This window comes from Sceloporus occidentalis, unplaced genomic scaffold (assembly GCF_023333645.1).
Source record: "Sceloporus occidentalis isolate IW3139 unplaced genomic scaffold, rSceOcc1.0.p SCAF_4, whole genome shotgun sequence".
NCBI classification, from domain to species: Eukaryota; Metazoa; Chordata; class Lepidosauria; order Squamata; family Phrynosomatidae; genus Sceloporus; species Sceloporus occidentalis.
The window spans coordinates 123,889,099-123,915,314 of NW_028316984.1; the positions used below are offsets into that span (position 1 = coordinate 123,889,099).

A 26,216-nucleotide genomic window follows, 5' to 3' on the forward strand; every position below is an offset into this window, starting at 1 on the left:
AAATTGGTGAGATTAATCAAGCAATCAAAACAATTGTTTCAGATGTAAGACAGGTTAAAACAAAAATGAAAGTTATGGAAAAAAGAAATCAAGAACTGGAAGATAAATTGAAAGAGTAAATAGAAAAAAGGAAAGAATTACAAGAAGAAAGAATTATGTGGGATCAGAAAATGCGTGAAAGATGTCTGAAGATAAGAGGTCTACCTGAATTAGAAGGTGAAAAAATCTTCGAAAATATGACAGAAATATTGGCAGAATTTATCGGCAAGGATAGAGGAACTATGGAACAGGAACTGGACAAGGTTTTTCGTGTGAATTCGTGGGTGGCGAAGCAGAAGAAGCTTCCCAGAGACATTGTCATTTATTTCGTACGGACACAGATGAAAGAAACAATACTACAAAGGCACTTTGAAGCAAAACTGGTGGTAGACGACGTGGAATTACAATTATTAAAAGATGTCCCAGGTACGATCTTAAGGAAATGGAAAGATTATGTATTTTTAACAAAAATCCTAAGAGAAAATGAGATTCGTTATAGATGGGAGGCACCAGAGGGAATTCATTTAGATACAGACAAAAAAGAGTGAGAGTTACCACAGTAAAAGAAGCAAAAGAATTTCTGGAAGAATTTCTGAAAGATTTGGAACAAGAAGAAGCAGAAGAGAGGAAAAAAGAGAAAAACAATCCAATCCTGTCAAACTTGCCAGTAGAAGAAGATATAAAAGAACCAGAATCAGACATTTTAAGTTCAGGAGAAAACGGAATAGAAGATGAATAGCAATATTAAACTAATTTCCTGGAACGTAAAAGGACTTAATAGTCCTCAGAAGAGAAAGAAAGTATATCATTATTTGAGGAAACTAAGATGTGATATAATATGTTTACAAGAAACAAAAATTAAAAAGAAAGATGAAAAATACTTAATTTGTAGTAAATTAGGAAAAGAATTTGTAGCGAGTGGGGATAAAAGAAAAAAAGGAGTAGTAATCTATGTCAATGAAAAAATAAAAGTTAAAGAGCTCTTTAAAGACCCGAAAGGACAATTTATAGGATTAGAATTAGACTATCAACAAGGAAAAATATTAATTGTAGGTGTATATGCGCCAACAGAAAATAAGGAAAAGTTTTTTCAAAATTTAAAAAAGAAGGTAATGCAATTTGATTATGAAAATGTAATAATGTTAGGGGATTGGAACGGGGTAATAGACCCTCAACAAGATAGAAAATCAGATAAACAAATAAAAAAGAACCAGGGCAAACTACCTAAAGCATTTTTTGAAATGAAAAGTATTTTAGCATTAATGGATATATGGAGGGAAAAATTTGGAACACAAAAGGATTATACATTCTATTCAGACCGTCATAAATCGTGATCCAGGATTGATATGTTCCTGATTACATCTGCATTGGCACCAAAAATTAGTAAAATAGACACTCTCCCAAGGCTAATCTCGGATCACAGCCCTATAAGTATGGAAATAAAAGGAGGACATAGAGATTTTAATTGGAGGTTAGATGAAAATTTACTAAAGGATGAGAATATAATAAAGCAAGCAAAAGAAAACTTAGAATGGTTTTTTAAAGAGAATTTGAATAACGAAGTAGAGACAAGTGTAGTATGGGATACATCAAAGGTGGTTATGAGAGGCTTCTTCATACAAAAGAATAGTGAAAGAAGGAAAAAGAAAGGACTCAAAATGGAAAACATTATACGGGAAATAAGAAAGAAAGAAAAAGAATTCAAAAAAGAATCAAGTAACAAAAACTTAGTAGAAGATATAAATACCCTTCAAAAACAAATTTCATTAATAATGGCAGAGAAAATGGAAACGAAAATAAGATTTGCGAAACAAAAATATTTTGAATTAGGAAATAAACCTGGAAAATGGTTAGCTTGGAAATTAAAAAAGAAAAAAAGAACAAATACAATCTGGAAAATAAAAGAGGGCGGGAAAACATATGTAGAACAAAGTCAAATAAAAAAAGCATTTCAGCAATATTATGAAGAACTATTCTCAAAGAAATCAACAAAGAAAGAAAATATAGATCATTATTTAAAGAAGGAAAAGATCAAGCAGATTAGTGAAGAAGAAAAACTGGAATTAAATAAAAAGATAACAACGAAGGAAATTAAAAATATGATTGGAAAAATGAAAAAAGGGAAAACTCCAGGCCATGATGGGTTAACTGCGATATATTATCAGAAATTAGAAGAAAAATTGATAGGACCTTTACAAACGGTAATGAATGAGATACTGCAAAATAAAATACCTAAATCTTGGAAAGAATCATATATAACTTTAATTCCAAAACAGGAAAAAGATTTAGAAAATCTTAAAAATTATAGACCAATATCACTTTTGAATCTGGATTATAAAATTTTCACAGGGATATTAGCAGAAAGATTGAAAAAAAATTTAAGTAACTGGATACATCAAGATCAATCGGGTTTCCTACCTAAAAGACAAATAAAAGATAATATAAGGATTATTATAGATATAATTGAATACTACGAAAAAAGACACGATAGACAAGCGGCATTAATATTTATTGACGCCGAAAAGGCATTTGACAATCTAAATTGGGAGTACATGATGGGTGTGTTAAAAGAGATGAAATTAGGTGAAAATTTTGTAAATTGGGTCCAATCAATTTATAGTCAACAAAATGCTAAATTATTAATTAATGGACAAAAAACCAAATCTATACAAATTGAAAAAGGAACTAGGCAAGGATGTCCACTATCACCATTATTATTTATAACTGCGTTAGAGGTATTAAATAATAAGATTAGAAATGAAAAGAAAATTACAGGCATAAAGATTAAAAATTCGGAATTTAAATTGAAAGCATATGCGGATGACTTGGTATTAGCACTGGCTAATCCTGTGGAGACTATATCTTTAGTATTTGAAATTGATTAAAGAATTTGGCGAATTAGCAGGATTGAAAATTAATAAAAGTAAAACGAATATTTTGGTATTAAACATGAATAAAAGCGAAAAAGAAAAAATCCAGAGTATATCCGGTTGTGAAATAAAAGAAAAAATTAGATATTTAGGGATCCAAATAACTAAAAAAACCTCAGATTTGTTTAAGAACAATTATGAACAAGTTTGGAAAGAGATAAAGAAAGACCTACAACAATGGAATAACTTAAATATCTCCTGGCTAGGCAGGATTTCGACGGTGCAAATGAATGTAACCCCTAAATTACTTTTTCTATTTCAAACGATACCAATAATCATTAATGATAAACCATTTAAGATCTGGGAAAGGGATATAGCTAATTTCATCTGGAATAACAAGAAACCAAGGGTCAAAATGAAAGTACTACAAGATCAGAAAGAAAAAGGAGGATTAGGCCTACCAAATTTTAGGATGTATTATAATGCATGTTGTTTAGACTGGGTAGGGGAGTGGATACAAATAAAAAATCACAAATTACTAGAACTAGAAGGGTTTGACAATATTTATGGGTGGCATGCGTACCTTATCTATGACAAAATTAAAGTGAACAAAAATTTCAACAACCACATGGTAAGAAAATCCCTTTTCAGAATATGGACGAAATACAAGCCACATATTATGCAAAAAATTCCCAGATGGACATCCATTAATGAGGCATTTTTTAGAAGAGAAAAAATGAAGGAAATGGATTGGATAACATATGATGATTTACTTAAGCAGGAAGTAGGAAAACATAGAGTAAAAACAATGGAAGAACTGATAGGAGAAGGGCTAAACTGCAACTGGTTCCTCTACATGCAGATGGTGGAAAGATATAAATTAGACTCTAAAACACATCAGATTGAAAAAGAAGGGACACAGTTGGCAAAAATTTTAATTAATGAGGAGGAACACAGAATATCTAAATTATATAAATTTTTATTAAATCTAGAGATGGAAAATGAAACAATTAAACATTTTATGATAACCTGGGCACAAGATATAGGGAGACCAATAATGTTGGATGATTGGGAAAAAAATTGGAATAAAAGAATAAGATACACCCTCTGTGCTGATATAAAAGAAAATTATTATAAAACTCAATATAGATGGTACCTGACACCAGAAAAGCTATGCAAGATTAATAAAAATGGTAAACCAGATTGCTGGAATTGTAAATGAAAAACTGGAACTTTTAAACACATGTGGTGGGAATGTAAAAAAGCGAAAGAATTTTGGAAAGAGATCCACATTGAAATAGAAAAAATCCTAAATATCAAAATAAAGAAAGATATGATTTTATTCCTATTAGGGATAATAACAGATACAAAGATAGAAAAGGAATATGGTAAAGTGATATTTTACCTGGTGACTGCAGCAAGAATGGTCTTTGCAAGAAAATGGAAATGTAAAGAAACACCGGTAAAGGAGGAATGGTATAACAAGATATATGACATGATAATATCAGATAAATTAACATATTTACTCAGAAATGAAAATGTTAATGAGGTAGATAAACAATGGAGACCAGTACTGGATTATTTGATGGCATGAAAAGGAAGAGACTAACTCGATATCAGAATGCATAGTATGACCTTTGTATTAGTTATAGTTTTAAGAGATAAGATGTTTGATGAAATACTGATAATTGTCAAAAAAAAAAAAAAGAAATTTATTGGAATATATGTACAAATAGATATTAATTAAAAGTAATAGGATATTATGTGAAGTATAATAGAAAGTGAATAGATAGATAAACATATATTTATATATGTATAAAGGGAGACAGGAAAGATATTCCATAAACATGATTAAAGAGTCGTAAGAGGAGTTAAAGGAAAGTCAAATAAATAATGTAGTATAAATATTTAGCTCAAAGGAAGGGAAGGAAAATTTTATGTTATTGTTTAGCTGTTAGGAGATGTTTGTAGTTTAGTTTGTTTTGTTGTCTGTTTTGTTTTTTGGTTTTGTCAAGTTTGTTTTAATTAATTGTTATTTTTGATTTGTGGACATGTAAAGTTATTAGTGTTTTTTTTTTTGTATAGAGTGTATTTTAATAATAAAAATTTATTATAAAAAAAAACAACTAAATGTCTACAATGGACTATGCTGCCTCAAATAGTAGTGGAGTCTCATTCTTTTGAAGTTTTTAAACAGAGGCTGGATGGCCATCTGTCAGGAGTGCTTTGACTGTATATTCCTGCATGGCAGGGGATGGACTAGGTGGCCCTTGTGGTCTCTTCCAACTCTATGATTCTATAATTGATATTGTTAGTATATAATACTATGTGATACTATACTAGACCAGTGCTTGTTAAGCAGTCTGATGAGGGAGGCCAGTCAATTTTTTTTCTGCAGAGTGTCAAAATTTGGGCTATATTTGTGTCCATTGGCTACAATTGATTCTTCCTTATCTGAATACTGTAAAGTTACTCTCAGCAGATGGCTTGTGGACTGGTAAAAGTCTATGGGCCACTAATCTGAACAGTAGTAGACAAGACTACAGTACTAACAGAATAACCTTTTCACTACACTATGTCCAAGCATGAGTGGTTTTACAATCAAAGTTCTTACAAAGTCTAGCTTTTCTAAACACTGTAGGGTGGTTCAACTGAACTGCGCTGGCAGTGAGGCCAAATGAGTCCATGGGTCACATAACTGTTGGGTTGGAAATTATTCCTGTTCAGTGATTCCCAGCTCCTAATCGTATGAGCCAATAATGATGATCCAAATTAGCATTTGATCCACAGTTGTCTAAAGACTCTCATCAGTACAGTTATTAGACCCTATAGATGTTTTGGTCTACAATTCTAGTCAGCTCCACTCAACCTGGATAAGGTGGAAGCTGGTTGGAGACATTGGCAGGAGATTAGCAGATGAGTTTGTGAATAGTCCCTTTTCTGTGGGTCTGAGGAACACCTAGTCTGCAGATATACCATTTGTTGTTTGAGTCAGATGCTCCCTTGTCTTTGAAGGACTGGGATACAGGGATTAAATAACAAATTGTATATCTTTTTCAACTTTGGGAGGGAGGAAGGAGAGAAAAGCCGAGTTCTTCAGCCCCAAGGGAGCATTGCTGGAGTATTATATTTCATGGAGAGCATGTACCCAGCTGAATTTCTAGCATTCACCCAAATTGGACACTGTGTTAAGCATTTTCCATTTGCTTCACTCTCCCTCTGACTTTCAGGCAGGAAGAGCTGCCATGATGAGGAAAGGGGTGGTGAATCCTCTCTGAACTTTAATCCAAACTTTAAAGAAGCTATCCAAAGTGATGAATCCTATCCCCATTATAGGTTCAACACCTATTTTGCATCACTTCTGTAAAGCTCAAAGTAAAACCCAGAGCAGATTCATGGCCCTTCTAGCATGAAAGTCAATAGCCATCATGAATATTAAAGTGAAAACAGACATACATTCTGAAACCACATATTCTGTCCTAATTGCCAACTTTTTCACAGCTGCAATGTGTGTATTCATGGCACTTGTACCCCACTTTAGAATAACTTTGAACAGTTGTGTCTGTTTGCTTGTGCTTTTGTTCATGTTTAATATTAAGATGAAGTTGTGCAAGGACCATCCACCCTCACTTAGGGATATTCTCATCTGTGGATTTAGAGCCCTGCTTTTGTACCCTTTTGTGAGCAAAACATCTTCTGCAATTATCCCACTAGCCAGGAGTAATCAAAATAAAGCAATGATGTAATCCCAGCAGCAATGAAAAATCTTTTCATGCCTTTCCAGCCAAGTGGAACCCACCCTGATGTTTTCCAGCTCCCTGCTTCTGTGAATGAGACAGTAACCATGTGAAAGCATGCTTGGGTCAGCCACTGTGATTTATTCATCCGGAGGCAATTTGAAGGCTGTTGATTACAACTAGACACTTGATCTTTATCAGCATCGTTCCATTCCCTTAGAAATCTGTGTCTTTGGATACAACCTTTCCAGTTATGTGGTTAACCTATTTTAATTATAAAACTGACTTGGTCTCCATATAAGATTGGGAAGAATGAAAGTTATAAAGAGCCCCATCATTTTTTCACCTTTTCTCTTTAGCATTAATGAACATGCTCCCAAATGTATTCCTTTTAACACCACAGTGCATTGCTAGCCTGCCCTTTTGTCTACTAAGACTATGATGCCTATTGTTTTTTGTAGTTTTTTCAGACTATGTGGCCATGTTCTAGAAGAGTTTATTCCTGACGTTTCACCAGCATCTGTGACTGACATCTTCAGAGAATGCTGGCATGGAAGACAGTAGGGTGTGTGTGTGTGTGTATTGTGTGAGCCTGGGTAGGGAGGAGTGATTTCCATGTTAATCTGTGTATTGTTCTGTTGTGATAGAAAAGACTCAGGTGGGAGGAAATGCAAAGAGGATTAGTGTTTGCTTAATTAGTGATCATTGTCTGCTGGGAAAACCCCTGACCCTGGATGGTTCATTTGCAGAGTCTTGATTTTTCTATTTTTCAGGGCTATTTATTATTGATCCATTAGTTATGTTTGTTTCCTAAAATTTCTCTACAGAGCTCTAATTGGCATACATCTCCTCCCCATGTCATCCTCACAATCTTGCAAGGTAGGTCAGGCTGAGAAAAATTGACTGCCAAGTGAATTTCATTACTCAAGTAGAAACATAAACCTAAATCTCCATAATTCCAGTCCTGCACTCTAACCACTATCTCACACTGACTACACCTTTGTTTTAGTAGAAATGTAAGCCTGCTTGATGGTTAAGTGACCATAAGTGCCCAGTGGAGCCACACAAGCCTCTTCCCCCTTCACCTTCAGGCTCACATTCTTTCTACTCCATTCCTATCCCTTTCAATTTTTGATACTAACTGTTGTTTGCACTAACTATGGCTAGCAAAAATGCTAGTGCAGCTAAAACTGAAATGATGTTTGTGACAATAAATGTGTTCACATATCCATGCTTGGGCAATCCACTAGTATTATATATGACTGAGCCAGCAGGTTGGATGGCATTTGAATCCAAATCTACTTGGTCCTCTTATGATACCTACCTTGTAACTCCACTATACTATAGCAGGCTTGCAACTTCTCTGTTTCCTGGCATGTTTTCAGGGGGGCGAGGGGTATGTTTTTGAGAAAACCTGCCGTTCCCAGAATCCTTCAGGACCACAAATTGACCTTTTTCAGGCTGTATTTGCCCAACAAAATTATGAGGTAGTGCAGGGTTTGGGAGGACTGGAAGCCTGTTGATCCATGTGCCATCTAAGATCTCATGCAAAAAGGGAGCAACAAATGAATGTGAAATATAAATAAATGCTGGGGCGATTGTGTTTTTTTGTTAGAGCTCTTCCTATCATATAGTCCAACAAAATATCTTCAGTGCACTGGGAATTGTTGACATATGACCATGAAATGAAGGATTTCTTTATTACACAGAGTTTGTTATAGAGAATTTGATCCTCTAAACATAACTTTTTCCTTGATGATGCAATATTTGAAAAAAAGCAAAATGCAAGAGAGGATAAAAGAGATGTCTGACCATCTAACCTGGACTGAACACATTCAATATTACTTCAAATATTTATTATTATTATTTTTGTTTTGCTGGCAGAAGGCCCTGTGATTGAAGAACCACATCAAATGGACTATAAAGTGCTATAAACTAGCCACATGTTTTGAGAGACTTGTACGGGATTTCTTTGCAGGAAAACAACAAACAAGTCTGAATAAAACTGGAAAACTGATTTGTTCAGTTGTTGGTTTTGTGTGGGGGAAAAATGTTCCCACAGAACTGTAATAGTGTGGTCCTTTTCCTTTCTGCTAATCAGATAAGAAACTAGATAAAAAATGTTACACGGTCCAGAGCAGTTCAAGTCAATACGTATTTTATACCCCCAAAATAGGGTATACAGGGCACATTCTGACATCTTTTGTAAAGAACTAGAAACCACAGTATAGCCCAATTTTTCATATACAACTTCATTTCCATAATGCTTTAGAAATTCATTTGAAGACAGATACATAATTTAAATGTGGCAGAGATGATTAAAGATCAAGACCAAGAACACGGTTCAGAAACTTTCAGATGGGCATGGACATAAACTGACAGCAATTGCAACTAAAATGACTGATAAGTTGGATACTTGAAAGGGAGGGTGCACAAACTATCTTTTCTCAAAGGTGCAACAGACCCTAAAAACAAAAAACAAAATTATTCTACTTACATCATTTGCCTAACTCTTCTGTATTAGAACTGGTATATAAAGTCCTCCTGTAGGAGATTTTAATGTGTTTATCACAAACTTTGGGAAAGACTGAACCTAGTAGTCATAGTTATTTATTTAATTATTTAATATCCCCCCTCATTCTGTTGCATACCAACTTTTGCCAGATTTGCTCTGAGCTTGGAAAACCAAAGGATTTTTATGTTATATTATACTAGAGAACATTCTAATCAGCCTGTCCACATTGTGGGAGCTGTAGCCCCCAAAAGTAAGTTTTCCAAAGTTTTCTGGACTTGCTGCTTTTCTTTGTAACAATTGTTTTATTCTTAGCAACAACTTTTTTCTAGCATGCGTATTTGGATATATGGTAAAGCTCATATGCCATCAATTAATAAAGTAAGATTTATCCTTTGCTCCTTGACATCTAGGGGACAGAGGAGAAGCCACCACATTCTTAATTTGAAGCTATACAATGACTCCATAATAGAATTGTAAAACTTTCACTTTTGCCCTCTACATCATTACGCCTTTTCAGCTCCTGAACGAAATCTTGAGTGTGACCTTCCACACTGTCAATAAAAACCACTTTGCATAATGACATATCCAGTCACACAACATCATTTTCTATTGTTTCACTCATTTTATCTGACTTTTAAACAGATTGACCTCCCAGACTGTAATGTGATATTTTAAAGAAACATCCTTTATATTATATTTGAACATAAATAGAAGCCCTCAAATTCTGTATAGCTTACAAATTTTGGAAGCAATATGGCTGTAGTCTACAGAGTTTAATCGTTTAACCATACATTTATTCTTAGTTCATTGCCAAGTTGTTCAAAACAGAAGAATATTTAGGATCACATGTGCCTATGGACACAGATCTCAGAGAAATAGTAAGCAACCAGGCAAGCCGGAAAGCCAACATGGGGTAACAGTAAGGGAGAAAAACTGTGTTCCTTCTCTCTTCCATCTTCCTTACTGGTATCCATACTTATAGGAATGTGTAGCCTGTTATGAGAAGGCTATAAGAAAACCTCGGAGGACCAAGGAAGGAGGAGGACAGTGGGCTGGAGGACAAGGGTGGCAGGCTGGAGGACGGGAGGCCAAAACCCAGAAATGTCCCGCCTAAAATTGGGACATGGCAAGCCTAGTCAAACTGCTTCGTTTCTGCAGTGTGGATTCACCCTGGGTGTGATAAAACAACTCTTTTTGCACAATGGGTTGTGCAATATTTTTATCAAATAATGTAAATGTATTTTAAATAGCTTTTAAAAATTTTTATAGGGTCATTTGTTTACTTATTTTCTTATTTACTTTTGTACTATACATTGTTTTAATTGTATTTTGTTTTAACTTACACTGTAAACTGCCCTGGATCCCATATTTGGAGAGAGGCAACATATAACATTGGAAGGGCCATACATCCTCTACTCTGTTATAAAGGAGAGAAGTTTCTGATTTTCTTGCCATCCAAGATTACAAGCAAGGTTCTTTTAAATATGAGTCAGCTGATAAAGACAAGAAACTCTCAAAGAATTGCCTCACTAAAAGCCCTCTGTATTGTTGAGTGATGATGGTGGACAGGAGTCAAGTACAGTCACACAGCGGGAAAATCAAGAGAACACTTTCACAGGTTTGTCCAAAAAAAGAGGGAAAAAACATTATGGCTGACACTGGCACAATCTGATGCTGGTAGTGATGGCACAGTACACCACAGTTAAGCTCAATGGAGAACCCTTCATTAGGATGCAGAAGAAATATAACTCAGCTGGCATCAGAGACTGGGAATCCGTAAAGCAATGGAAGTTTCCCATTCAATACAAGATCCCAGCATTTACTCAAGGACTTGAGTTTGTTGGGCTTTGTTTTAGACAATGAAGACAGGAAGTCTCAGAGCAAAACGGGGTCACAGTAGGCCAGCAGTACCATGGGAGGCTCTACAGAGCCAGAATGCTAAGTCCCGTGACAGGAAAACGAGTCCTCATTAAAAGGACAAGGGGGAACCATCTCTCCCCTAGTTAAACATAGAATCAGAAAGGTGATTCTACATATACATAACCAATGTTAATAAAGCAAGGGGGGAGAACGCAAATATGGAAGTTAAACATTTTTCAGTTCTTTGGTCTCTTGCTACCGAAGTACTGAATAAGATTCTGGGCAGGGCAAAGTTATACTAAAAATGCTAGAAAAATACTTTGTTTGGGACCCTGGCAGTTGGGCTTTGTGCTTCTATTCAGACTCTAATTGGCAGATCATGGGTTGGAAAATATTTTCCCCCCCACTGCAGTTCAGTATGGCCTTTTTATCCTTCCTCAAGCTGTCCAGCAGATGATAAACCATAGAGGTAAGCCAGGAGGAAGCAAATCCATAGCAACAGAACATGCACACAAACACAAGCAGACCCTCCCTTACACCTCTGCTTGGTTTGGTTTGTTGTGGCTTCTGGTCTGCCTTCCTCTGTAGCCTGTGACTTAGCTTGAGCTTTTAATCACTTTATCTTTTGACTGCCAGAGCTCCCCTTGGTCTCATAACATTCATCTTATCTTTTTGCATAGCACAGTGTGGGGATTATTTATACGGAGCATAGAATTCCCCCTACAAATACAGGAGATTACATCAGAGATGTGGCTGCACCCTTTGATGTTATTTGTACTTACATAGTCAGATTCACCTATCTTGCATTTTCCCCAAAGGCAGAACTCAATTAATCAATTTATTTCTATGCCACATTTTCCCCAAAGGTGCGACCCAAAGCAGCTAAAAAACCCAGGGTACAGCAAGCATTGCAATGTCCAGATCTTTCAGAGTAATCTCACAATTATTAGATTCTCATTGTTTCATGGAGTGTTATTTTAAAGAAGCATACCAAGAACTATGTCTAATTGTTATCTGAATACTCGAATTATCAAGCAGGGCAGTTTCTTTCAAGATCCTGGTTATATGAGTAAATGAAAAAATGTAAAAACTGGATTACTTCCACACAAAGAAAGCTCAACTAATCATTTGGCATCACATTATTATTCCACATATACATATTACTCCTGTTGAGTTAGAAGGCAATAGGAAATGAAACAGTCCATGCCTTAATGCTAACAGTCCATATTTCCACTTCTGTGCCTGCCCCTTCTTTGAGTCCCATCACCTTCCCATGTCTGGTTTGTGGGGACACATGATAGGGCCTTATCTGGGGCTCTAGAACTCTTTTGCTATGGAGATTATAACGGCCCTGTTCTTGCTGTAGGCAAAGACATTTTTTATTCTGACAGGCTTGCTTTTAGAGTGGAAGGCTTTTGAGGAAAGGTGTTTTAAGAGAATGTTGTGTTACTATTTTCATTGTACTGTTTTGATCATTTTAAGGCTATGTTTTAAATTGTTATAATATAGCCAATGGTTTAATTCTATGTTTTAATCATATTGTAATAATTTTAATTTGCATGCCAACTTACACAATAAAGGGAGGTATAAATAAAGTTCATAACAAACAGTAATTCAAGCACACCATGGCCATGAATATGTAAGACCCGAGCAGGGCTATTAATGGCCAGAGCTCATGGAAGTCTCTCATTCACATAATTGCTTATGTTGAGGCTGATGTGACTGCAAATGGCAACAATAAACATATTGCTCAACTAAAGGCTAATTCTAGATACTATTTCAATGTGTGCTGGCTAAAAGAAAAGTCAAGACCATTTTGTCACCCATCCTAGAATTCTAAAGTTGGAAGAGACCACAGGGACCATCCAGTCCACCCCCCTGCCATGCAGGAATTTGCAATCAAAGGTCCCCTGACAGATGACCATCCAGCCTCTGTTTAAAAAGATCCAAAGAAGGAGACTCCACCGCACTCTGAGGCAGCATATTCCAGTCAAACATCTCTGACCATCAGGAAATTCCTCCTGAGATTTAGGTGGATTCTCTTTTCAGTCACAGTTAGATATGCATGCATTACCATGGCTAAGCTCCATCAAAATGGAGCAGGGAACTCCCCCCACAAATACAAAGTGTTGCCATCTACCCCATGTTGGGGAAGATGTTGGTTACTTCTCCAACATCTCAAGGCTCTACTACTGACATCCTACTTTGCATGTTGAAGCTTGTTTTTGTTTTTAAGAACCAAATGTGGGCATCTCTCCTGCTGCTAACCACTGAGACAGTCTCAAGGAAGGCAGGAGGATGAAGAATAGTTATAGAGCTATAAAAATAGATTTGTTCCTCTCTTGAGTTTTCACATTTACTGCTGGATTCATTGAAGTGAAGCTCAAGTTACACTGTTTGAAGCATTCACCAGAGAAGAGATTTGCCCTTAAAATATGTTGAGATCTCCCTGACCTCAGATGTGAAATATACTTGGCAGGTAATTCTAGAGTGAACTCGGATAATACACCTATGGTAAGACAAAGAGCTTATGCTTGTTCAAATGTTTACTATATACAACTCCTGAAAGTGTAATGTGAATCGCACTTGGAGCATTCAGCCTTATAAAATTTAGACATTTAAAATATTTTACTAATGAACAAAAAAGGAACATTGTGGATAAAACCTGCACTAAATGGCTTGTTTTCAGCACCATATCTGTAAACTGAGCTTCTGGACAAAATTAGGTTTATTACTGGGGCATCTCCTTTGGAATTGCATAGACTCATTAATACTTGCAACAGATGCAGTGAATGCCATACTTAATTCCAATACCATCTCAGTACCCCCTGTACTAATACCACCTGAAAAACACAATGAACAAAAGACTGATAGTATTTTGTTCCAACATAAAAATAGCAAACTTGTGGGTTGGTCTCATGGGAATGCCAATATCTTACTTGCTCAAAGTAACAGAAAGGATGATTTGGTCACCATAATTATTATTATTTTAATCTATACTGCCAACTTGGTAGGTAATCGGGTACCTTCCAGCTTTTTTGTATAATAACTCACATCAGACCCAGACAACAGCAAATAGTTTGGGATCATGGGAACTGTTGTACAAAATATGGGAGTTGTAATGCAAAAAGGGCACCAGGTTCACCTAACCCTTAACATTTTTCTTCATATCCATCTAACCATAGTGATTGGAAACCATTTAAAAAAACAACAACACCACCTTCCTTCTGAAGAATACTGGAAGGTTGGGGATAGTACACTCTAAATAAGTAAAAGGCTATGGGGTAGGCAACCTGCGGCCCGCGGGCTGGATGCGGCCCGGCGAGGCCTTGGGACCGGCCCCAGCCCGGTCCTGCCGCCGATTGCCGCCGGGGCCTTTGGCCTCTCGCACGCAGGGGCAAGGGGGGCAATTGTCTATAGACGCCTCAGAAACATGCATTTATATTAACATTTTTAAAAAAAATCAGCAAATTTTTTTTGCGTGTCCTCCACTTTTTTAAAAAAAGTGTCCACCATTTGAAAATGTTGTCCTACATTTGTCCCGGTTTATTTATTTATTTAATTTTTTTAAAAAAAATATTTAATTATTTATTTTTTGGCTTCGGCCCCCCAGTTGTCTGAGGGACAGCAACCCGGCCCCCGGCTCAAAATGGTTGCCTACCCCTGCAGTACAACAACAGAAGGGTTCAGGTTTCTTACACCTGCTCTAAGATCAGAGAAAACCACTACTAGAGAGAAGGATTTCTCAGCCAGGGCTCTATGGAATCTTAGGCCCCATATAGGCAGGCCAAAATAAAGCTGCTTCAGGTCACTTTGGAGGTGTGCTGTTTAAGTGATGCATGCGTCCTAAGAGTCTGGAAGCTGTGCCAAAGCCATGCTCCAGTCCTTAGGAGCGGAGCATGGCTTTGGTGTTGCTTCCGGACTTTTAGGACACATGCATCATTTAAACAGCACACCTCCAAAGTGACCTGAAGCAGCTTTATTTTGGCCTGTCTATATAGGCCCTTAGAGTTCTGCGAGAGGTCACTAGGGATTCCATAAGAGATCATGCCTAGGGTCAAAAATTCTTTTGAGCTGTAGGTATAATTTTTATGCACAGGTTCCCTGAAAATTATTTCAAGAGTTGCCCCAGGACAAAAAGGCTAAGAAAGGATGGTGCTTAAAAACCACCAAAAGACAAATTTGAAAACAGATTATGGCCTAAATCTAATAACTGGTCTCAGTTACACTCAGTGGGACTCACATAGATTTCATTTACAACTGTGTCAATGGGATGAGCAACTGGATTTAGGTAAAGGGCAGGAATCATGCAGTCCTCCAGATGTTGCTCTGAAAATTCCAGCAGTCCTGGCCAGCATAACTAATGGTGAGGAACACTGGGAGTTGCAGTCACCAACATCTGGGGGGCCATTTAATATCTATCCTTGATTCATGCTATTATATTCAGAAGGGTTTTACACAATGATGATTATATGTGATAAATGGATGGATTCGCTGTTTCCCAGGCAGATTTTAAACTGTTTTGGAGCATCTAATGATGTAGCTGAATAGTTTGGGAGGTGATCAACTCACTATGACATTTGAGTAAATATCATTAATTATGTCTTCTACAGCCCAGACCAAATTTATTTCTGCATAGAGATTCATTCAGGTCTTTCCAGAGCACAGGTTTTTTTAAAAGCCAATTATCAAATCAGCCTAATCATTATACATGGGAATGCTAAACAGTAGTAGAATTACTTAGAACATAGACATTCTGAACACCCTTATTCATCTTTGTAAGCACAGGGATGTACTCACAGCTTTCACAACGGTTCCCAGTATAACCAGCTAGGCAGGCACACTTGTGGCCACCGATTTTATCGAGGATGCAGGTTCCATCATGCAGACATGGAGAGGACGAACAAGCTGGAGGGGGTAAAGCAGAAGGTGGGTCTCTATGTTGCTTCTATAGAGCAGATTCCTTTACCCTCTTTATCTGTCCTACTGAAATACAGTGGGCTCTTGTTATCTGCTTCTTATCTGTTTGGTTCCAGAACCTCCTGTGGATACCAAAATCTGTGGATGCTCAAGTCCCATGAAATATAATAGCATAATAAAATGATGTCCCTTACATAAAATGGCAAAATCAAGGTTTGCTTTTTGGAATTTATAATTTTTAAAAAATATTTTCAAGTCATTGACAGTTGAATCCATGGATATGGAGGGCTGACTGTATGTTCATAAGGTACATACTTCAAGGAATGTTCTTACTTGGTAAATGGTAACAAATACCATCATGGTATTTGGGGTTGTAACTCAAAGTGAGAAACTGTTTTTTTAAGGTTCTATTCTCCCAGTTTTCTGCTCTACCAAGCTTCATTCATTACAATAGGCAATATTTGCTCAGAGATGACAGAAGGAGAAACAATAATTCAGCACTGAGTGATCTACCATAATCTTTTCCAGTATCTAGTTCAAGAATTGAAACCAGTCAATAAACACTACTGTGGTTTTCATATACATTGTCTAAGGTTTCTTTGCTTCTTACTCCCTGAGGGACATAACTGCCCAGAAAAATTAAGAAAAAAGATATGTGACACGGTCATGACTTGCCCCATTATGATTTTAGGAGAGCAAAAATAAAACCACAGGAAAGAAGCTAGAGAAAAGAAAAACTGTACAACTGCAGAGTCGCAATTACAGCAGAAGGTCCTACAGAGATCAAATGACTGTTATATGTCAGTGAAAACATCTAGGTGCACAGCAAGCATTTTGAAAAGGTGCTTAATTAAGGTGGTGCAAGCACAAAGTGTCAAGCAATAAAAATGTCAGAACAACAACAACAACAACAACAACAACAAAACACCACCACCACCAACAACAAAAACAGATATGCAGTAATATAGGGAAACATGAGGGCTCATAGATATTGCAGGGCAGCAACTACAATGAGCTCTGAGGACCTTTCACACTACACATTTATAGTGCCATGGCAACATACTATGGATCCTGGAACTTGCAGTAGAAGGAGGAGCATTTTGAATTCTCCACCAGAAGGCTTTAGTGCCTCACCAGACTACAAATCCTAGGGTTCTGTAGGATGCTGCCATAGCAGTGAACGTGGGATACAGCACTATAATTGTGTAGTATGAAATGGCTCCCAATCAGCATAGTTACTTGGAGGGAATGATGGCAACTGTATTCCACCATCATAAACATAAAGGCAGTAAACAATCTTGGTTTTATTCAGGGATTAGCAGAACCATCATTTTTGTTATTTTCTTTTATTTCCCATGGGCTTTTAGTCAGAACACTTAGGACTGTCCTCTTTGAATATTACCATTCCCTTCTGGGCCACAGCACAATGTTTAATTGCTTAAACCTATCCTTAACAATAAACTCTGTTCATCATGTCATACTGATCTCAGTCCCCCCTCAAGGGCTGCTTTTAAAAATATCTTGTTCCTCTTGTCTTTTTAAAAGGATTTCACACTGCTGTATCTTTCTGAATTTGTGCTGCCAGAGGTCTCCACCCCACAGCTTTGCACCCTCTTCACTCCCCATGCAAATCAAATTCTTTCCCATAAACAGTGTCACCGTCCAGGTTAATGCTTTGCAAAAGAGAGAGTTTTAAAAGCTTTTCATTTCAGCTTGCACATTTGGCTGGGACAAAATCACAATAAGGCACACAAAAAAGCTTCCTTATAAAACTGTAAGTCCTCCATATCCCACTCTGCATAGATTACCTCAGTAGCAACCAGCCAGTCTCCAAATAATTGCTGCTAAAAATGGGCGGAAAGAAAAGTAGGTGGCAGCAGTGGAATACTAAACAGCCCCTGCTGAGCAGAAGAAATAACATCCATTCATCCTGCCCTGGGTGGAATATGTTAGTCCCATGAGGGAAGGAGGCCTTGTTGCTGATGCATACCCCACACCAAGTTCAATTTCACGGAGCTGACTTTTGAGATCTTTTTTTTTTAAATATAGGACCTTTAATTAACACAATGCTACTTCTAACAGCTCCTGGGATGGCACTGTTTGTACTTTATGCAATACCAAGAAGAGAAACCATGATGTAGTATGGGAAGGGTGGCAACTGTGACCCCAGATCCCATAAACGCTCATCATTTGATATGCTGGTGAGGGCTGAAGGAATACAGAGGCCCCAATATAATTAGGAGGGTTACAGTTGCCCAGCTTGGACATAACAGATCAATCCATTTGCCTTAAGCAAATTGGGCAAGGCAATTGGGCAGTGATGTAGACTCAAGGGGTGCATTTCTTAGAAGGGAACAGAATATGCATTAGGCAATGGGCTTGAGGTAGAAGGGTCTTTTGAAAAGCTTTAGAAGGATCCTCTCATGTGCAGCAGTGGCAGGCTGCCAAACAGACCTCAGTCTTCACCCCAAGCCCATTGCCTGTCCCTCTCTGAGAAATGTATCCTGCATTAAAATTTGGCTCCCAGACTTGAGACTTGACTTGAAAGTATCTTGCAAGGACTTGATATTTGAACTGAGACATGATTTTAGACTTGGACTAAAACACTTGAATACATCACTGCCATCTAGTTTGAAGGAGTATAGTCCACTGGATTTTGTGCTGGGCATGGACAAAGGGACACCTCCCTACCCACAATGTGTTGTCTTGGACAAGTATCTCTCCTGCCCAGTTTTTCCCCATCCCATCATTCCTCTCCATGAAACAGAAGTATTAATTGTGAAAAAAGCAGTTCACACCCACCCCACCCTATCTCCGGTTGAATGTCATATTTACTGTTCTGGATTACTAATTCTCCAGGTCTTGAAGCCAGACTGATTCTGGCCTTTTTCTTGATACAAATGCAGTAATATTTTGAAAGAATGCTTTGAATACATATATAGGGAGATCTTAGGATTCCAGTCAGTCAGTCAGCCATAATTTATTGCAGTCCATAGACCCAAAATTTACTCATTCAATCAAAATATACAGGTCATGAAATTCCACAAAATAAAATTCCCCGCACTAATACATGAATCACAGAAGTTGCTCAACTCTTAACTTTGTACATAGAGGGTTCTAATCCAAGCTGCCTGAAAGAGAAATTTGGCAACTACAAGAGTGACATTTGGGCATTTATCTTCCAGGAAGAATTTTACATAAAATAGGTCTGATCTTCCTTTCATCTTAATAATGGATAGATTTTGGTTTGTCTAATCTGATTATACAGACTACAGTGCAATAGGACTCTAGTCTCAAAGACAACCTTATGAACAACAATGAACAGGAATTTATTTTTTACACATTGGATTTTCCCTCCCAAACTGTGTAGATAACCCCCTAAAGCAGTGGTTCCCAAACTTCAGTTCTCCAGGCTTTTGGACTACAGCTCCCCAAAGCCCCAGCCATCTTGATCAATAGTCAGGGATCCTGGGAGCTGACATCCAAAACATCTGGAGCATCAAAGCTCAGGAACCACTGTGCATGAGTATATTCACAGGATTATCTCCACAATCCTGTTTCTACATAAGACTGCAGAAACAAACTATCTGCTTCTAGATAAAACTATGAGCAAGCTGTATCCTAAATGTACACTGAAGGTATTGTCCCAAGTCAACAGATACAGTAGAATTAGGTAAAACTGCTGTGTGTGTATATGTAACCTCTGTGGATTATTGGTTTGGCCCAGTGGATGGGAAAGCCTTATGCGAGGAGTTATACTTAACAAGTTTCACCTCAAAAAAAGAGAGCTAGAGAAGAGGGTAGCTGTGACTGCCAAGGAACAAGGTGACAAGGTGAACTAGGTGACATGATTTTAACATCTGGGTGTAGCAGGGAATGGAAGTAGCTTTCTGTATTTACATTTATCTTCCATTTTTATTTTGGCTTTTAAGATATTATCTTCAACAACTGTTGATCTGTATAGCTTTAATTTTGAAAAAATTGTGTATGTCCTATATTCAGTTATAGAATATGGTGTATTGTAGGGGGTTTTTTAATTCAATTTAATTTGAAAACCCTTTGAAAACACTGTAATCATGTTTACAGTATTCATTTATAAAGCAGTCCAACAGAATGCTAAAGAGTGGTACATATATGTGGCTTAAAGCATTTGTGGGTCCTAAGTGCATGAAAAAGTCACAAAAAAAATTACAAAAATTGGAGAAATCAAAAATACAGTTAATGCCTAACTATCTCATCATCCTAAACACTGTTGGTAGCACAACATCTTACATAACAGATTTTTTTTATTGCTGAAAAAGGAGTAAAGCCATGAGATCAAGTTATTGTGATTGAGAGAAAAATACTTCTCGCCTTTAAAAAGTCTTTACCTGTAATTTCTTCAAAGATGGCATGAAAACCATCAAAGTTCTTAGAACCATCTGAATGGAAAAGAACATGGAGAGAAGATCCTGTACTTCGGATTGGTGGAGGCCTGTCATTCCCACAGAAACGCTTAATTATTCTGCTATCAACGCTGTCCCCATCTCGGACCTCCACATAGTCATATTGGCACATGTAGTCAAACTCCAAACTTAGCATTGCAAACCTTGGATACAGAGAAACAAAAACACAGATGACAAATTCGTGGGACTCCATTTATAAATAACTTTGATGCTATGCGTGATAAATGCTCACACTGAAGGCTTGCACTTTCATTTCATAAATTGTGTACCTAGAAAAATCTGCAAAAAGGCTACAGATATTCTTGCATATGTCCTCAACAACTTCCCCATCTCTAGGAAATATCTACAACTGATCGAAACTCTTGTTGCTCATAAGTCTTGGCTGTTGGAGAACTCAGGGTTTGGGACTATAAATGTGTGGTGGAGCACATTGTGTGCATGCAGAAGAACCCAGGCATCTCCTTTTAAAAGGACCAGGCAGTAGATAAAGTGTGGCAGAGTGTGGCCTACAAAGCCATTTTTGTAACCTCTGGGCCTCCAAGCCCCTGAGAGGAAAAAATGTTGTTGTTTTTTCTAACTACAGAAAAAGTAGTATGATTACTCATGGAAGCTTCTGGGAACTATGATTCATTTTAAATAGGAAATAACTGTTGGGATACAGAGTCACAAGGAAAATGTACAATGTGGGTTTTAATAGTAACCAGGCATAAAAGGGTTACTGTGAGCCATAATGATTAGGCATTTAAACAGGAAGTGGCATCAAAAAGATAGCCAACAAGTGCTGTAAAGTCCTGTAGGATGCTGCCAGTCTCAAGAGTCCCTCAGGAGGGTGGCTGGATCCTTTGTGACACAGAGGGAGAGGCAAGGCCTAGTAGGCCCCACAGAGGCTTTGCTAGAGTAGTGACGAGCATTTCACCCCAGAGTGGGTTGTTACTAGTGTGGATGGTGTCAATGTATATATTGTTGTACACAGTGGAACTTCTTCTAAGAATAAAAGCTTCATCTGAGAGAAGTTTACAGTGTCTCTTTGCTCATTGAGAAAGGGAGAGGTCTTTCTCCAGCTCACAAGCTGCTGACTACAGTCACGAAGGGGGAAAATCTAGTGCCAAACGTTGACATGTTGCCTCATGCACTGTGTAGCAACATCAAAAGCGTTTTAACAATAACTCCCTGCCCTGGTACCTCTGAAGACCATAAAATACCCTTTCCCTAAAAAAACTGAAAGTAGACCTCCAGACTCTTCAGGTTTAATTTCCTTTCCATTTTTGATAGGCTGCAAATTTGCTGTTGGACTCATCGCACTTGCCCCATTCTTCTGGTAGGTGATAGGTAATGTGCCTTAAAACTTGCAAAGCTACCACAATTCAGAGTAAACAATACTAGCTCATCTGGACTCAGGTTTAGAATAAGGCAGGTTTAAATGTGCTGATTTTAAAATATCCTATTAAGAAACAGCTGGCATATATCATGGTGAACATAAGCTGCCTTCCAAACAGCTGACCTGGGGATAGCTCAAAAGGTATAATGCTTAGAATGTGGGACTGTGATTTAGGAGATCCAGGTTCACATCCCCATTCAGTCACATGGTAACTGACTGGTTGAACATGTGCCAGTCATTCTCTTTCAACCTGATCTACCTCACAGGTTTGTTGTGAGGTTGAAGTGGGGAGGAAGAGAACTACGTTTGCCACTTGAGCTCTTTCTAAGAAAGATGAAATAAAATTATAAGGAGAGGTGAGTAAATAAAAGGCTTAATCCAGTCTAGAAAATCACATATTTAAAGTGGTGTATACAAGGAGTCAGTCCCTGGTCATATCTTTGGTGAGGAAAGGAGAACATTGGGATTCACTCCTTTACCCTGTGTCAAGATCAGTTTGAATCTAAATTTTTAAAAGGACTATATAGGATATGTGCCACTGATTTTGATATAAGAGACATAGGGAAAGATATGGCGAACTAACTTCTCCAGTTTTATTACCCAAACAATGAAAACATGTGCAAACATGTTTAACGCTGATGTGCTGTGTAAAGTTGGAGAAAATGGAGGGACCTTTAGGATTCCAACTGTCTGGATGCTTTAGGATATTTCTGAAAAGCTATAAAATAAGGGTTAGTAAGAAATCAAAAGTGGCCTCTGCCAAAGAGATGGGTATATACGATCTAAACAACAAAAATGACAATTGCAATGGAAATTAGGAACCAATTTGAAGCTGAAATGGCCATGGCAGAGTGAACACTGGGTTTGCAAGTTCAATTGCTGGCAGTTAAGGCAGGGTTTGAAAAAAGAACATTGCCTAAAGCCCTAAAAATACAGTTGACAGGGAGTGACAAAACACTAGGCTAGATAGACCAATGGACTCAAAACAAGCAACTTTCTATGTTCCTATATGACTATCATTGTTCCAAAATGCACAGTTATTAAAATTTATGGGGGGGGGGGTTTCCTCTGAAAAGAAATCATATGAAACCATAGGCCCATCTTGTCCATCATACTGTTCCCATCATGGCCAACCAGATAGCTATGGAAAACCCATGATGAGAACATGAGCTCAATTTCCCCAGTGACTGATATTCAGAGGCACAATGCCTCTGATACTCAGGTGAATGCATGCTTAGTAACCACTGATAACTTCAATTTGTGTCTAGTGGCCTTATCCTTCAGTATTTTGAAAATCAACCAATATAGTTTTATCTTGTGGTCCCTAACTGAATGACAGATCACAGGACAGGAAAGGTGACCCCAGTCCTCTATGAAAGTTCCTGCTTCTTTTGGTGGGAATACTTCATATGGGTCATTTACCTACTGGAGTGGCCAAAGCTGTGAGCCATAGACTATTCCGCAGTAAGAAAAAGATGCCTGTAGCCATGTTTCCTTATTCACCTGCCCAAAGCTAAGTTTGTTTAGGGGACAAACTCAGATATGCTCAGATAATATAACTTAAGTGCCAATGTGCCAAGAATAGGACCCAGCATCTTTTTGGTGTTTTTAAGGCGACTTTGAAAAAGGAAGAAAACCATTTTGTAGTTCAAGTATAAATTATGATTCATGGTGATATCTATGGAGAGGAGACAGACTCCAATGGAAATTCCTGAGGGTCCCAGCTTCAAAATATCAGCCTGATAGCCTTTACTCATCAAAATTTGTAACATAAGCAAATATGCTAATATTCATCTCCCACTTACCGTAACTCAACAACAAACCCAGGTTTGGCATGTATAGTCCACTCACAGTGGGCATTCAGTGGGTAACTTTCCAACAAAATCTGACCTTTTGAAGCCTGGAGCACCTGCCCACATCCTGAAAGAAACCAAAAGAAGTCAGTTGTTAGGCTGTGTGAAGGGGTGGGAAAGCACCTCAAAAGGAGCCAAGTAGAAAAGGAGCAGGTTATACCTCTGAGCTATGTGGATGTGTCAGACAGGGATGTGTTTTGGCTCCTATCCTATTCAACTGCTATATAAATTCATTAATCTCCTTTTTGAGCAACTCTTCCTTCCACACACCCCAAATTAGCCAATAGACATACAGTCCGTCCTCGCCTTACGCGGGGGATCCGTTCCGGATCCCTCTGCGTAAGGCAAATTCCGCCTATGCTCGAGCCCCATTGGAAACAATGGGACTCGTGCGCGGCAGCACGGCGGCGCGAGCATGCGCGGGGCGCAACAGGCGCACGCGCCCATTCAATTGAATGGGACGCGCCGCCCCTTCTGCCCTGCGTGCGTGCCGCAGCTTGAGCGTGTATGCTCAAGGCTGCGTATGGGGCGCCAGCGTATGGCGCGGGCGCACTGTATTAATTTACTATTATATGCTGACGACGCAGTTATCTTATCATTAACCCCTATAGGCCTTAAGAGAGCTTTAAAATCTCTTGCTCACTTCTGTGCTGAGGAAAAATTAATAGTAAATTACTCTAAGACTAAGATTCTTACCTTTTCAAAATGCCCTAAACTGAGAAAATGGATGCTGTAAGGGCAGTATATTGAACAGGTTAAAACCTTTAAATATTTGGGGATTGTATTCCAAGTTTCAGGAAGTAGAAATGCTCACTCAGATTATGTTATTTGCAATGCCCAAAGAACGGCTAATGCTATTCAAAACTATTTTTTTCACCAAGGGAGCTCAGTTTATTCCCGCCACAATTAAACTTTTTATGGTCAAAGCATGATCACAATTGTTATACGGAGCCCAACTAGGATCCTATAGTGGCATAACTGCCCTTGAACGAGTACAAACAAAGTTTCTGAGGAATAGATTTCAGGTTGCTTGCTGTGTATCAACTGCTGTACTGCGAAGGGAAGCAGAGATTAGTAAAATAGAGTTTTGTCTGTGGATTAACATCTTCACATATTGGTTTAAGATAAATAAAATCTTGGAGGATTATCTCAGCTAATTTTTGTAGACAACCATAAATCCTCTTGGGAAACAGCTATACTTAAGAATCTGAATCTTCTTGGACTCTCTAGGGATACCATCTTAAAGTTAGAAATAGATCGAGCAAAATTGGTTATAAAACAAAGAATCCTGGACATTGAAGGGCAGATGGAAGTTGCTGCCTTTCCTAGACATATAGTGGTAAATGACCAAATCTCGGTTTCATCCCCTACTCCTTATCTATATCATGTTACAATACCCAAATTTAGGAGAGCTCTATCTTTAGCTCGATTTAATGCTCTCCCAACAGCAGTGCTAGGAGGGAGATATAAAAAAACACCTTATGAAACTCGGCATTGTCTTTGCGATGATGGAGTTGTTGAAACTACAGTGCATGTTCTATTGTACTGTCAATTCCACAAGGACAGTCGCCATCAGCTGATTACTCCTCTTCTAAACAAACACTCTGGATGTACTGATACTTTCTATTTACATTATCTTCTGGACAATCAGAAACCAAGTGATGTTCACAATGTAGCAAAATTTTGTTACATTGTATGTAAAATACACTCCCAATTGGTTGGTGAAAACTAATATTGTATAACATGACCTCGAATTTGTATCTGAAATTGTTTTTGAGAATTATTAATAATTGTATTTTACAATTATTATTTTATCAAGTTATTTTGTATACTGGTCAATGGCCAATTTTAAAAAAAATGTGGATGTGTAAGAAAAATCTCCTTACTTTTAAATATGGGAAGGGACTTTACAGAAGTTTATAAATTCAATTGTAATTTATTTTCAGAGTGTGGGAAAATGTTGATTAATTCATTAAAATATTTATTATTTGGGAAGAACTACAATAAATCCCTTAGTCCTGCTTAATGTGTGCTTTTTTCTCTCACATTTGGATAATAAAGTGAAAGGTTTCCTCACCTTTTCCTCTTGTATTGGTTTTTTCCCTCTCTCCCTTCATCTCTTTCTACCTCCACCTTGCATTCTTCTTTCCATTCATTCACTGCTTCAATGGGTCAAATGCTTTGACTGGGTTTTTTTTTTTTTTTTTGGTTTTTTTTATAACTATTAGGTTCATTTTTCTTCTGTGAACAGAGCTGGGCAGGGAAAAGGAGGTTTCAGGGCTTGTCCACAGAAGACAAGTAAGGCCAAGCTTCCAGAACAGACATTGTTCTGCTTTAGCAATCATTTATTAATCTGTACCTGGGCTAGTTCGATTCCTTCCTGATTGTTTGCAGCAACCATTTCATATGTGCCATCCTGTTAGCAACATACGTATGCTTAAGTCATGCATGTGGGGCATGTCATTCACCACAGTACAACAGATGTATTCTGCTTAAAGTGGCAGAAGGGGAGTTGTGCATACACAATGTTACATGTTGTGGTTTCACACTGCATTACTCACTGCAGCTCTGCAATGTGCACTGCCATTTTACACTGTGG

General features: G+C 37.8%; 1 protein-coding gene across 1 annotated transcript in view; it reads right to left on the reverse strand.

The window, feature by feature from the left end:
• The window catches only part of LOC149314587 (inactive serine protease PAMR1-like), a 95,534-nt gene that overhangs the window by 29,052 nt on the left and 40,266 nt on the right, over nt 1–26,216 (reverse strand). Inside the window, exons 4-6 of the mRNA XM_089521434.1 lie at nt 23,570–23,684; nt 20,312–20,529; nt 15,822–15,929 (exon numbers count right to left, since the gene is read on the reverse strand). Of these exons, the coding sequence (XP_089377560.1) occupies nt 15,822–15,929; nt 20,312–20,529; nt 23,570–23,684 (441 nt within the window). The remainder of the gene's footprint in view (nt 1–15,821; nt 15,930–20,311; nt 20,530–23,569; nt 23,685–26,216) is intronic.